Source organism: Chiloscyllium punctatum, chromosome 37, assembly GCF_047496795.1.
Source record: "Chiloscyllium punctatum isolate Juve2018m chromosome 37, sChiPun1.3, whole genome shotgun sequence".
Classification (NCBI taxonomy): Eukaryota; Metazoa; Chordata; class Chondrichthyes; order Orectolobiformes; family Hemiscylliidae; genus Chiloscyllium; species Chiloscyllium punctatum.
The window spans coordinates 617,664-631,299 of NC_092775.1; the positions used below are offsets into that span (position 1 = coordinate 617,664).

At 43.6% G+C, this 13,636-nt stretch overlaps 1 protein-coding gene across 8 annotated transcripts in view; it reads right to left on the reverse strand.

Annotated features, from left to right (window-relative positions):
* tubd1 (tubulin, delta 1) overlaps window positions 1–13,636 on the reverse strand; it is a 34,550-nt gene that overhangs the window by 19,062 nt on the left and 1,852 nt on the right. For 4 of the 8 annotated variants that reach the window (XM_072556060.1, XM_072556063.1, XM_072556058.1 and 1 more), the window contains exons 2-4: window positions 9,188–9,338; window positions 3,768–3,984; window positions 743–974 (exon numbers count right to left, since the gene is read on the reverse strand). In XM_072556060.1, coding sequence (XP_072412161.1) covers window positions 743–974; window positions 3,768–3,984; window positions 9,188–9,338 — 600 coding nt within the window. Of the gene's footprint in view, window positions 1–742; window positions 975–3,767; window positions 3,985–4,137; window positions 4,211–9,187; window positions 9,339–13,636 lie in introns of all 8 variants that reach the window. The other 4 variants (XM_072556064.1, XM_072556065.1, XM_072556059.1 and 1 more) reach the window with 4 other exon arrangements.

Below are 13,636 nucleotides of genomic sequence, written 5' to 3' on the forward strand. Positions count from 1 at the left end.
GTTTTCCTTTGTAATTAAGGTTGCACTGTATCTTAAAAAAATATAAAAATGGCTTCTTGTTCAAACTTAATTGCGCAATTTCTCCATGGACCTCAGAAACTTTTAACCTGTGTTGCTGGACATATCTATGCCAGGCTGCCTTATTTTCTTAAACTGGTAACCTTGCTTTAAACAGACTGTACTTTTAGTGATTCTTTTGACCGATCGCGAAACCGAGAGGTCCCTCCTGGGGATCCAAATCTTCAATAGGATCTGAAATATTCAGTGACCTTCTGATGCACATGAAGTAACTGAATAAGAAGTTACAACAGTTTTGGATATTGATAGTAACCACCAAGATTTTAGCCACATGAACAATGCGGATTCAACCATAAACCACCAGTGAGAGAGTATACTCTCTCACTAATACTCAAGAAATGAATGTTCTTTTGCAAGACAGAGAATATATGACAAGGAAGTGTGCACAAGAAAATGTACAAAGGAAAGAGTGAGAGAATGATTTAGCACACTTTAATATAAAAAATATGCATGCCCAACCAGAGGTGCACATGCTAGACAGTGAAAGACACTACATAGGCATGTTATAGGGTGAATGGGTCACATTTGATATCAGTCATTGGCCATGTGCAATTGTCAGTAACTGCAGACTGGTTATGTCTTACCTACTTGACCTTAAAAGAGCATCAAAGTCAGATCAGAAAGAAATGAAGAGGATAGTTGATAAAATGGAGTTTCTTCTTACCAAGGGGATTTGAGCCATATTCTGAAATACTCCATCTGGTGCATACTGGCTGTAAGACACTCCCGAGCTGGTGAGCAATGACTTTGTTGATGTCTGTGAAGGAAATCTGCTTTATGTTCATCAACTGAGAGCAAATCTTGTGAACAGTGTCATTCTCATGAATCAGAAGTGCATCAGAAGTCTTATACAAGTGGGACAGCGTCAGCACTGCATTATAATCCTGGACAATAACCTGACCAAGAACAAAAAGTTATTTCAGCAAAAGTAATTTAGGAATACTAAAAGGTCATATAGCCCCCAGTGCCTTACCTTCACAGCACAAACCTGAAGCCCATTCCCCTGCTCTTTATCACAGTATGGAGGTGCTGCCTCAGAAAAATAAGGAAACCCCGTGCTCCCTAGATAATGTTGGGTGGAGGGACAGGGAGATCTGGTATTCAGACAAACAAATCACTAAAACCAGTGGCAAACATGAAGAATATTATTAAGGAAAAAGCATAGGAAGCACTGGGAAAGCAAGAATAGTACATTAAACATCTTAGAATACTGGCCACAGTATACTCAGAATAGTGGATTGTTCTGGACCGTATATTAGGGAAAGGTTTTGGAACATGTACAAAAACAATTTACAAAATGAGAACTGAGAATTTACAACCATCAGCAAAGACTGAGAAGGCTAGAGCTCTTACCTCTAGAACAAGAGACAATAAACTGCCCAATGGTGGTTGTTAGCATTATGAAAGGGGTTGAAAGAATACATGCAGAGAAAATGTTTCCACTTGCGGCCGAAATTTACCCAGGGAGTGAGAGACTCACTCCCACAATGAGCTGGTAGATGTGAATAGTATTGATACATTTAAGGGGAAGCCAAATAGATAAAAGGTGAAAAGGAACAGAAGAATATGTTGATAGGATTTGGGAGGAAGCTTGAGTGGAATATGAATATTGGCATGGACCAGCTGAGCTGAGTGGCCTGTTTGTGTGTTACAAATACATGATATCACTGACATGTCACGAGTACAGCATTGTCACACAATATCTGATTACGCTTGGAGTAGGCTTCTGGGTAGTCACTACTTGTCCAGCTCAGTGGATTTGATGGGCCAACTGGCCTCCTTCAGTACATTACGACTCTGAAACGTGGAGATGCTTTTCCATCTATTTCTCAGGCACTTTCATAGAAGTAAGATGGAAAGAAAAAGATATTGAAGCAGAAGAATAGACTGAGGGCAAGAACAGAGAGAGGGAAGAAAAACATTGCTACTAAACTTTCAAAAGCATTTCACAGCCCATTAAACACCTATGGAGGTAGAGTCACTCTTCTTCCAATTAGTCAGATGAAATTTTTGATATTCGTCTAAGACAACAGAGAGGACCACAATTTAAAGTCTCACCCAAAAGATGGTACATCTGACATTCAGCAGTGCGTGTCAGTCTTTGTTTTGACACACAAATCCCTGGAGTGGGACTTGAACCAATAACCTTCTGACCGAGCGTCATAGAGATGTACAGCACGGAAACAGACCCTTCAGTCAAACTCATGCATGCTGACCAGACACCCTAACCTAATCTAGTCCCATTTGCCAGCACTTGGCCCGTATCCCTCTAAACCCTTCCAATTCACATACTAATCCAGATGCTTATTAAAATGTTGTAATTGTACCAGCCTCCACCACTTCCTCTGGCAGCTCATTTCATACACACGCACCATCTCCTGTGTGGAAAAAGCTGCCCCTTAGGTCCCTTTTAAATTTTTTGCTTCTCACCAGGTGAGGGTTTAGTCATTGAAACACTACAAAAGCTGACAATACCCAAATGAGCTACTCATGTGAAATCCTGATTATCTGAGATAAAGTCAGGAGGTAGCTTGGTCCCAAAATCTACTAGAAATTCTATTAAAAAGAAAGAACCAAGAATAACAACCAATTTTCATGTGACAAGATGGCAGAAGAGTAGGACGCTCCTATCAGAGTGCCTCTGCTCGCCAGTTCTTTTTACCTTTTCTTCTTCTATTTCTTTTCTTTGTAGCTTTTTCCTTCCCCACCACCCCAGCTTTTGACTGCCCTGCCTGGAGATTAGAGTCGAAGACGACTGGTCGCAGTCAGAGCCCAAGTGGGAGCACAGCGATCAGACCAAGTCCAGCCCCAGCTGTGGAGTGAGCAGGCCAAATACTGGTGCAGCAGCAGAGTGCACAGGTTGGAGCCAGTGCAGCAGCCAAATGAGCCCTGGACAGAAACCGGCACATGGAGGCAGCGTGGCCTTGCATTCTACACCAGCGGGCATGGAATCATGCTGGAGAGGGACTGGAACCTAAGTACTTATGGTCACTTCTATTATCATTCTGGACTTTTGAACTGTTCCCATGCTAACCTTTTACTTTTTACTCTCTAACACCACTTAAAACATCTGTACCTAGGTACTCTATACCTAAGATGTTGCCAAGAGGCAACATTACAAACTTTTCACTGCACTCATTTGAGTGACGTGACAATAAAGGCTATTCTATGAAAAAACAGTCTGCATAATGCTAAATCCCACATAAACACAATGCATTTCTTCACAGCATTGCAGAGTAGAACCTTCCAAGGCACCTTATCTGGCAGTGATGAGATCACATGCTCAAATTTAATAAGACAGAGAAGTTACAGGATCTCAAATTAATTTTAAAAAGATGAGTGAATAATTGACACTGAGTTGTAAACAAGTAATTTATCTTTGGGCATTTTGACACTTGTCAGATTAAATTATTCTCATTGGTAAAAATATCACTTCCATCTACCCCAATTTAAGTGAGGCTCTCCAAAGATGTGCAGGTTAGGTGAATTAGACAAACTGAATGGCCCATAGTGTTCAATGATGTGTAGGTTAGGTGCATTATAATAGGGTAGGGGAATGAGTCTGAGTGGGATACTCTTCTGAAGATAGGTGTGGACTTGTTGAACCAAATCCCTATGTTTCCACATTTTAGGGATTCTATGATATATAATTATATGGACTTAACACCATAACCAAGAACCAATCTTACCTCTCCAGTTCCATAAGGCCAGGTGAGCTGGTTCAATATGAATGAGTTTGGATACATATCCCGTAAACACTGAGTGATATAAGTCCCCAAGCCAGAGCCAGTACCTCCTGCCAGACTCATCATTGCAATAAAGCCACCAAATCTCTCACACTGCTCTACCTCTCTTTGGACCAAATCCAGCACAGCTTCTTCATGCCGAGGACCATGGATGCAGAATCTAAGTAGCAAAACAAAATTTAAACATTTTATTCGTGATGATGTAAAGAGGAAACAGAAAAGACTTGAATTTCTATTGCAAATTAGACATCCTAAAGCACTTTCCAGGCAACAAAGCACTTCTGAATTATATTCATTATCGTAACCTTCAGACCTTTCAGGTTCCCTGGACTTTCTCCTTCGTGATGCTCTGACTCTCGAAGCTGGTATGTTGCTAGTGTCTTCCACTGAAAACAGATGTGAAGTAGCTATTAAGTCCCTCCACTATTTCTTTGTTCCTCATTACTGCTTCCCTAGCCTCAATTTCCAGTAGATCAATATCCAATCTTGCCTCAGTCTTACTTTTTAGACATCTAAACAAATCTCTTACAATCTTATATATTATGAGCTATGGAAGCTCAGATTTCATCTTTCTACTCCTTACTGTATTTTTAAGTTAGCCTCTTCTGGTTTTTAAAAGGGTGCCCAATCCTTTGCCTTCCCACTTATCTTCACCACATTGAATGCTTTCTCTTTTGCTTTTACTCTGTCCCTGACTTCCTTTCTCACGTAAGGTTGCCTCATCCTCCCCAATATGCTGCTTCTTCCTTGGGATGAATTACTGCTGAGCCCCCGAATTACAATCAGAAACTTCTGCCATTGTTGCTCCACTGTCTTCCCTACTAGGTTTCTCTTCCAATCTTTTCCCTCTCAAACTGCAGGGTGAATTTTACCATGTTTTGTCATTGAGACAAATTATTTGGATGTGAACACAGGAGTAGTCAGTAAGCTTGCAGATGACACCAAAATTGGAGGTGTACTGGACAGCGAAGAAGGTTACCTCAGAGTTCAGCGGGATCATGATCAGATGGGCTAATGGGCTGTGGAGTGGCAGATGGAGTTTAATTTAGGTAAATGCAAGGTGCTGCATTTTGGCAAAGCAAATCAAAGCAGGACTTATACACTCAATGGTAAGGTCCTGGGGAGTGTTGCTGAACAAAGAGACCTTGGACTGCAGGTAGTTAGAATAGTGAAGGTGTTTGGTATATTTTCCTTTATTGATCAGAGCATTGAGTATGGGAGTTGGGAAGTCATGTTGTGGCTGTACAGGACATTGGTTAGGCCACTTTTCAAATAGTGTGTGCAGTTCTGGTCTCCTTTCTATCAGAAGAATGTTGTGAAACTTGAAAGGGTTCAGAAAATATTTACAAGAATGTTGCCAGGGTTGGAGAATCTGAGGTATAGGGAGAAGCTGAATAGGCTGGGGCTGTTTTCCCTGGAGCGTCAGAAGCTGAGGGGTGACCTTAGAGGTTTATAAAATCATGGCAGGCATGAAAACATTAAATACACAAGGTCTTTTCCCTGGGCTAGGGGAGGAAGAACTAGAGGGCACAGGTTTAGGGGGAGAGGGGAAAAGATATAAGGGACCAAAAGGAGCAACTTTTTCATGCAGAGAGTGGTGAGTGTATAGAATGAGCTGGCAGAGGAAGTGGTGCAGGCTGGTACAATTACAGCATTTAGAAGACATGTGGATGCATATATGAATAGTAAGGTTTAGAGCGATATGGGCCAAGTGCTGGCAAATGGGACTAGATTAAATTAGGATATCTAGTCGGCATGGGCGAATTGGACTGAAGTTTCCATGCTGTACATCTCTGTGACTGTGTTATGGTTGCTTCCCCCAAAAGGTTCCTTCAACTTTGTGTCCTTAATCAAGTCAGCTTGAAGTATTGCTTGAAAAGCAGTACCTCCAATGGCGCAGCACTCTCTCAACTCAGCACTGCAGATCAAATGCTTCCAGATAATAATACAAGCACATGTAAGCACGTTAGAAAGCTGAAATATTGTTTAAAATCTTTTTTGAGGGCTATGCATTTGCCAGTTGGCTCAGTTTAGCTCTCAACTCAAGTTTGAAGGTTGCAGACTTGAAATATTAAACAAGGGCTTAATAGTAAAGAATTGTCAAAAGAAAGTTGCTGTTTCAGAGGTTTTCTTTTAAATTCATTAGTGACCTGTACAAGAAGGTTGGATTGTACCTAAATTGGAAGGGGACTAATATATTGGCAGGGAGATTGGCTAGAGCTGCTTGGGAGGATTTAAACTAGTAAGGTGTGTGTGTCTGTGTGTGTGTGGAGGGGGGGGGGGGAAGCAGGGAGATAGTGAAGAGAGAGATCAATCTGAGACTGATACAGTTAAGAAAAGAAGCAAGTCAAACAGTCAGGGCAGGCAGGGACAAAGCTGAGAACAAGGTAGAACTGATAACTTCCATTTATTTCAATGCAAGGGGCCTAACAGGGAAGGCAGATGAACTCAGGGCATAGTTAGGAACATGGGACTGGGATATCATATCAATTACAGAAACATGGCTCAGGGATGGACAGGGCTGGCAGCTTAATGATGCACGAAACAAATGCTACAGGAAGGATAGAGAGGAGCAGGAGTGGCATTTTTGATAAGGGACAGCATTACAGCTGTACTGAAGGAGAATATTCAAGGAAATACATCCAGAGAAGTTATTTGGGTGGAACCTATAGAAAGAAAGGGATGATCACCTTATTGGGATTGCATTACAGACCCCCAAATAGTCAGATGGAAATTGAGAAACAAATTTGTAAGGAGATCTTAGTTATCTGTAAGACTTATGGGGTGGTTATGGTAGGGGATTTTAACTTTCCAAACATAGACTGGGACTGCCATAGTGTTAAGGGTTTAGATGGAGAAAAACTTGATAAGTGTGTGTGAGAAAATTTTCTGATTCAGTATGTGGATTTACCTACTAGAGAAGGTGCAATACTTAGCCTACTCTTGGGAAAATAAGGCAGGGCAGGTGACTGAGGTGTCAGTGGGGGAGGATTTTGAGGCCAGCAACCATAATTCTATTAGTTTTAAAACGGTAATGGAAAAAGATAGGCAAGATCTAAAAGTTGAAGTTCTAAATTGGAGAAAGGCCAATTTTGACAGTATTAGGCAAGAACTTTCAAAAGTTGATTGGGGGCAGATGTTCGCAGGTAAAGGGACGGCTGGAAAATGGGAAGCCTTCAGAAATGAGATAACGAGAGTCCAGAGACAGTATATTCCAGTTAGGGTGAAAGAAAAGACTTGTAGGTATAGAGAGTGCTGGATGACTAAAGAAATCAAGGGTTTGGATAAGAAAAAGGAAGCATATGTCAGGTATAGACAGGAGAGATCAAGTGAACCCTTAGAAGAATATAAAGGCAGTAGGAGTATACTTAAAAGGGAAATCAGAAGGGCAAAAAGAGGACATGAGATAGCTTTGGCAAACAGAATGAAGGAGAATCCAAAGGGTTTTTACAAATACGTTAAGGACAAAAGGGTAACTCGGGAGAGAATAGGGCCCCTCAAAGATCAGCAAGGCGGCTTTTGTGTGGAGTCACAGGAGATGGGGGAGATATCAAATGAATATTTTGCATCGTGTTTACTCTGGGAAAGGACATGGAAGATATAGAATGTAGGAAAGAGATGGTGACATCTTGAAAAATGTCTATACTACACAGGAAGAAGTGCTGAATGTCTTGAGACGCATAAAAGTGGATAAATCCCCAAGACATGATCAGGTGTACCCGAGAACTCTGTGGGAAGCTCGAGAAGTGATTGCTGGGCCTCTTGTGGAGACACTTGCATCATTGATAGTCACAGGTGAGGTGCCCAGAAGACTGACGGTTGGCTAACCTGGTGCCACTATTTAAGAAAGGTGGTAAGGATAAGCCAGGGAACTATAGACCAGTGAGCCTGACATCAGAGGTGGGCAAGGTGTTGGAGGGAATCCTCAGGGACAGGTTATACATGTATTTGGAAAGGCAAAGACTGATTAGGGATAGTCAACATGGCTTTCTGCGTGGGAAATCATGTCTCACAAACTTGATTTGAGTTTTTTTAAGAAGTAACAAAGAGGATTGATGAGAGCAGACCAGTAGACATGATCTATATGTACTTCAGTAAGGCATTCGACAAGGTTCCTCATGGGAGACTGGTTAGCAAGATTACCTGGAATACAGGGAGAACTAGCCATGTGGGTACAGAACTGGCTTGAAGGTAGAAGACATAGAGTAGTGATGGAGTTTGTTTTTCAGATTGGACGCCTGTGACTAGCAGAGTGCCACAAGGATCGGTGCTAGGTCCACTACTTTTCATTATATATAAATGATTTGGATGTGACCTTAAGAGGTACAGTTAGTAAGTTTGCAGATGACACCAAAATGCAGATGCAATAGACAGCAAAGAAGATTACCTTGGATAACAACAGGATCTTGATCAGATGGGTCCATGGGCTGAGGAGTGGCAGATGGAGTTTAATTTAGATAAATGCGAGGTGCTGCATTTTTGGGAAAGTAAATCTTGGCAGGACTTATACACTTAATGGTAAGGTCCGAGGGAGTGTTGCTGAACAAGGAGACCTTGGAGTGCAGGTTCATAGCTCCTTGAAAGTAGAGCTGCAGGTAGATAGGATAGTGAAGAAGGCATTTGGTATGTTTTCCTTTATTGGTCACAGTATTGAGTACAGGCATTGAGAGGTCATGTTGCGGCTGTACAGGACATTGGTTAGGCCACTGTTGGAATATTCCGTGCAGTTCTTCCTATCAGGAAGATGTTGCGAAACTTGAAAGGGTTCAGAAAAGACTTAGAGGGATGTTGCCAGGGTTGGAAGATTTGAGGTATTGGGAGAAGTTGAACAGGCTGGTGCTTTTTCTCGGAAGCGTTGGAAGCTGAGAAGTGACCTTATAGTGGTTTATAAAATCATGAAAGGCATGGATAGGATAAACAGACAAAGTCTTTTCCCTGGGGTGGGGGAGTCCAGAACGAGAAGGCATAGGTTTAGGGCGAGAGGGGAAAGATATAAAAGAGACCTAAGGGGCAACCTTTTCACGCAGAGAGTGGTGCATGTATAGAAGTGGTGGGGGCTGGTACAATTACAACATTTAAAAGGCATTTGGATGGGTATATGCATAGGAAGGGTTTGAAGGGATTTGGGCTGGGTGCTGGTGGGTGGGACTAGATTCGATTAGGATATCTGGTCGGCAGGGACGAGTTGGACCAAAGAGTCTGTTTCTGTGCTTTTCACCTCTATGACTATGGCTCATTAATGGGATGTGGGTATTGCTGGCTGCCCATTCCTAGTTGCCCTTGAAAAAATGGTGAGTTGCTTTCTTAAACCACTACAATCCACGTATTGTAAGTGTTGTGATGGTGGCTAAATTCATTCTTACCCATTTGCCCAATTGTTTCCAGATCCTTGTTTTTGGCAGAAGTGGGAATGGTTTCCATAACTCCACTGCCCTGACTTCATAGCTTTGGCCAAAGTGTGGCTGATTACCTTTGGCTCCATGTCCACAAGAACAGCCCGAGCAACCGGCACTGCTGAAAATAAGATCATACCAGCACTGGGAAATTACAAATCGCACTGAAAAATATATAATCCAGCCATTAACAAAGGTACAGATTTATTTCATCCAGGTTTTTTTTTAAAAGACTCAGAAACCCACTGGAAGACCAATGCTCAATTGCACAACAGACATACCACAGCAGAAAGAGTAGGGAAGGTAGTGGGTATTAAAATTATTTAGGCTGTACTTGGCCTTAATATTACAGCTAAAATTGGTAAGCAATCAGCGGAGGTACTATATAGGAGAAAGTGAGGACTGCTGATCTTGGAGATCAGAGTCAAAAAATGTGGCAGTGGAAAAACACAGCAGGTCAGGCAGCATCTGAGCAGGAGAATCGATGTTTCAGACTTAAGCCCTTCATCAGGAGCGGTGGTTGATGGGAGTGGCGTAGAGAGACAGCTGAGAGATAAATAGGAGAGTGGGAGTTGGGTGAGGTACCTAAGAAGGCAATAGATAGATGCAAGTGGGGGGGAGGGTGTGATCGTGATAAGTCTGAGGAGAGGATGGAGCTGATAGGTGGGAAGAAAGATGGACAGGTAGGATAGTTCAAGAGGACGATACCAAGTTGGGTGGCTGGATCTGGGGTGAGGTATGGGGAGGGAAAATGAGGAAACTGGTGAAGTTAATGTTGATGCTGTGTGGTTGGAGGGTTCCAAGACAGAAGATGACCCTACACCTCCCTCCTCCAACCTCACCCCCCCCGCCCCCCCCCCCCCCCCCACACAACCACCACCCAGTCCTCACCTTCCACCCACAAATCTCCAGATACAGCACATTATCCTCCGCCAGTTCCGCCACCTAAAATTAGACCCCACTATCAGAGATATATTCCCCCCACCCCTTTCGGCATTCCCCAGAGACCATTCCCTCGGTGACTCCCTCGTTAGGTCCACTCCCTGCCCCCACCAACCCACCCTTTACTCTCGGCACCTTCCCTTACCACCGCAAGAGATGTAAAACCTGTGCCCATACCTTCCCCCACACCTCGTCCAAGGCCCCAAAGGATCCTTCCATGTCTGTCAGAGATTTTCCTGCACACTCAAATACCTCATCTACTACGTCCATTGCTCTCAATGTGGTTTTCTCTACATTGGGGAGACAGGTCACTAATTCGCAAAACATTTCAGGGAACATCTCTGGGACACACGCACCAAACAACCCCACTGCCCAGTGGCCAACCACTTCAACTCTCCCTTCCACTCCGCTAAAGACAAGCAAGTCCTGGGCCTTCACTGCCAAATCCAAGCTACCCGATGCCTGGAGAAAGAACGCTTCATCTTACACCTTGGGACCCTCCAACCACACTGCATCAACATCAACTTCACCAGTTTCCTCATTTCCCCTCCCCGCCCCACATCATCCCAGATCCAACCCTCCAACTCGGCACTTCTTTCTTGAACTGTCCTACCTGTCCATCTTCCTTCCCACCTATCCATCCGTCCCTCCCCAACCTATCACCATCATCCCCCAATTGCATCTACCTATCGCCTTCCCAGCTAGTTTATCCTAACCTTCCTATTTATCTTTCAGCCCCCTTGCCAAACCCCCATCCCACATTCCTTATGAAGAGCTTATGCACAAAATGTTGATTCTCCTGCTCCTCAGATGCTGCCTGACCTGCTGTGATTTTCCAGTGTCACACTTTTCGACTAAAGGTACTCTATAACAGAACAAAGAGCTATAAATGCTGAATAGCCAATGACTTTTTCCTATGGTGGAGGAGTCCAATACTAGAGGGCATAAGTTAAAGTGAGAGGAGAAAAATTTTAAAAAAGGACACGAATGGTATCTTTTCCCACCACAGAGGGTGATGTGTGTATGGAATGAGCTGCCACAGGAAGTGGTGGAGGCAGATACGATCACAATATTTAAAAGGCATCTGGATGGGTGCATGACGATTTGATTGATTTATTGTCACATGTACCAAAGTACAGTGAAAAGCTTTCTTTACCAGCAGTACAGACAAATGTACAGACATTAAGCAAAGATCAAAAAGACTTAGGGGCATGCAGTTTACACTGCACAGGGCGTGCATTAGGTGAGATCAACGTTAGCAATATCAACATCATTTGAGGCTAGAGAGTCCATTCATCAAACTTGAAAGGGTTTCAGAAAAGATTTACAAGGATTGGAGAATTTGGGCTATAGAGAGAGGCTAAATAGACTGGGACTGTTTTCCCTGGAGCATCAAAGGCTGAACGGTGACCTTATGGAGGTTTGTAAAATCATGAGGTGCATGGATAGGTCTGGGAGAAAATCCAGTATCCTGCCCACCCACAGCATGGCCAAAAAGAGATAAAGAACTATGTCTGCCTAAGCCACAACAGAAACTACCCAGAGTGCCTCAGCCTTCACCAAACAGGCTAACTAAGACACCAGGCAGCAAACAGGAGATGACTCAAGACACTTCCAGACTGGCGAATACCTTTCCTGAGACAGCCTTACAATAGGCTTCCTAACCCTCAATAAGCATAACCACTCCCAAAGCCCAAAGGGCAGCCTCGCTCCTCGTATGTACTGGAACTCCACAAAGATTGCCCAGACTGAGAGGCACTAAGGCAACTTGCCCACGACCAAGCCACAATGGAAACCCACTGATGCCAAGATAAGAGAGACACTTGCACCTACTCTCACACTGGACCGAAACCTCCTGTTTCAATTACGAACTGGTTGCTATTCCTGGACGGCTGATTGTTCTCCCACTGATTTCATTCTTCACTTGAGCAAACTGCCAGCACTCACTGCTCGGGGAAGAGAACCTTGGTCTACCTGTACAGACTGTCAGTTCTGTGTCAGCCTAGTCAATTTCTCCTCCAGCAATATCTCTTGTAATAAACAGTTAGTCAATTTCACCCAATTCGCTGTTTAATTGGGTAATTTCTCTGACAATAGGGTAATAAATAAGGTCTTTCGCCCAGCATGGAGCATTCCAAAACTAGAGGGCATAGGTTTAAGATGAGAAGGGAAAGATTTAAAAGGGACTCAAGGGGCAACTTTTTCATACAAAGGGTGGTGCGCATATGGAATGAGCTGCCAGAGGAAGGGGTGGAGGCTGGTACAATCACAGCATTTAAAAGGCATCTGGATGGGTATATGAATATCCGTTCTACTATGGTGGTGTTGTCGGCAAACTTATAGGTGGCATTAGTTTGGAATTGGAATTGGAATTGGAATAGGAAGGGTTTAGAGGGTTTTGTGCTAAATGCTGGCAAATAGGAGGAGGTCACATTGGGATGAGTGGTCAGCACGGGTGAATTGGACATAAGGGTTCCCACGCTGTATGCCTCTATTTCCTAGGATTATGTGGGAAGCAAGAGGAAATTGCAGAGCCGTTGGCAATGATCTTTTCGTCTTCACTGTCAACAGGGGTGGTACCAGGGGACTGGAGAGTGGCGAATGTTGTGCCCCTGTTCAAAAAAGGGAATAGGGGTAACCCCGGGAATTACAGGCCAGTTAGTCTTACTTCGGTAGTAGGCAAAGTAATGGAAAGGGTACTGAGGGATAGGACTTATGAGTATCTGGAAAGACACTGCTTGATTAGGGACAGCCAGCACGGATTTGAGAGGGGTAGGTCTTGCCTTACAAGTCTTATTGAATTCTTTAAGGAGGTGACCAGGCATGTGGATGAGGGTAGAGCAGTGGATGTAGTGCACATGGATTTTAGTAAGGCATTTGGTAAGATTCCCCATGTAGGCTTATGCGGAAAGTCAGGAGGCATGGGATAGTGGAAAATTTGGCCAGTTGGATAGAGAACTGGCTAACCGGTCGAAGTCAGAGAGTGGTGGTAGATGGTAAATATTCAGCCTGGAGCCCAGTTACAAGTGGAGATCCACAGGGATCAGTTCTGGGTCCTCTGCTGTTTGTAATTTTTATTAATGACTTGGAAGAGTGGGTCGAAGGGTGGGTCAGTAAATTTGCAGACGATATGAAGATTGGTGGAGTTGTGGATAGTGAGGAGGTCTGTTGTCGGCTGCAAAGGGACTTAGATATGATGCAGAGCTGGGCTGAGGAGTGGCAGATGGAGTTCAACCCTGTCAAGTGTGAGGTTGTCCATTTTGGAAGGACAAATAAGAATGCGGAATTCAGGGTTAACGGTAGGGTTCTTAGTAAGGTGGAGGAGCAGAGAGATCTTGGGGTCTATGTTCATAGATCTTTGAAAGTTGCCACTCAGGTGGATAGAGCTTGCAAGAAGGCCTATGATGTATTAGCGTTCATTAGCAGAGGGATTGAATTCAAGAGTCGTGAAGTGATGTTGCAGCTGTACAGGACCTT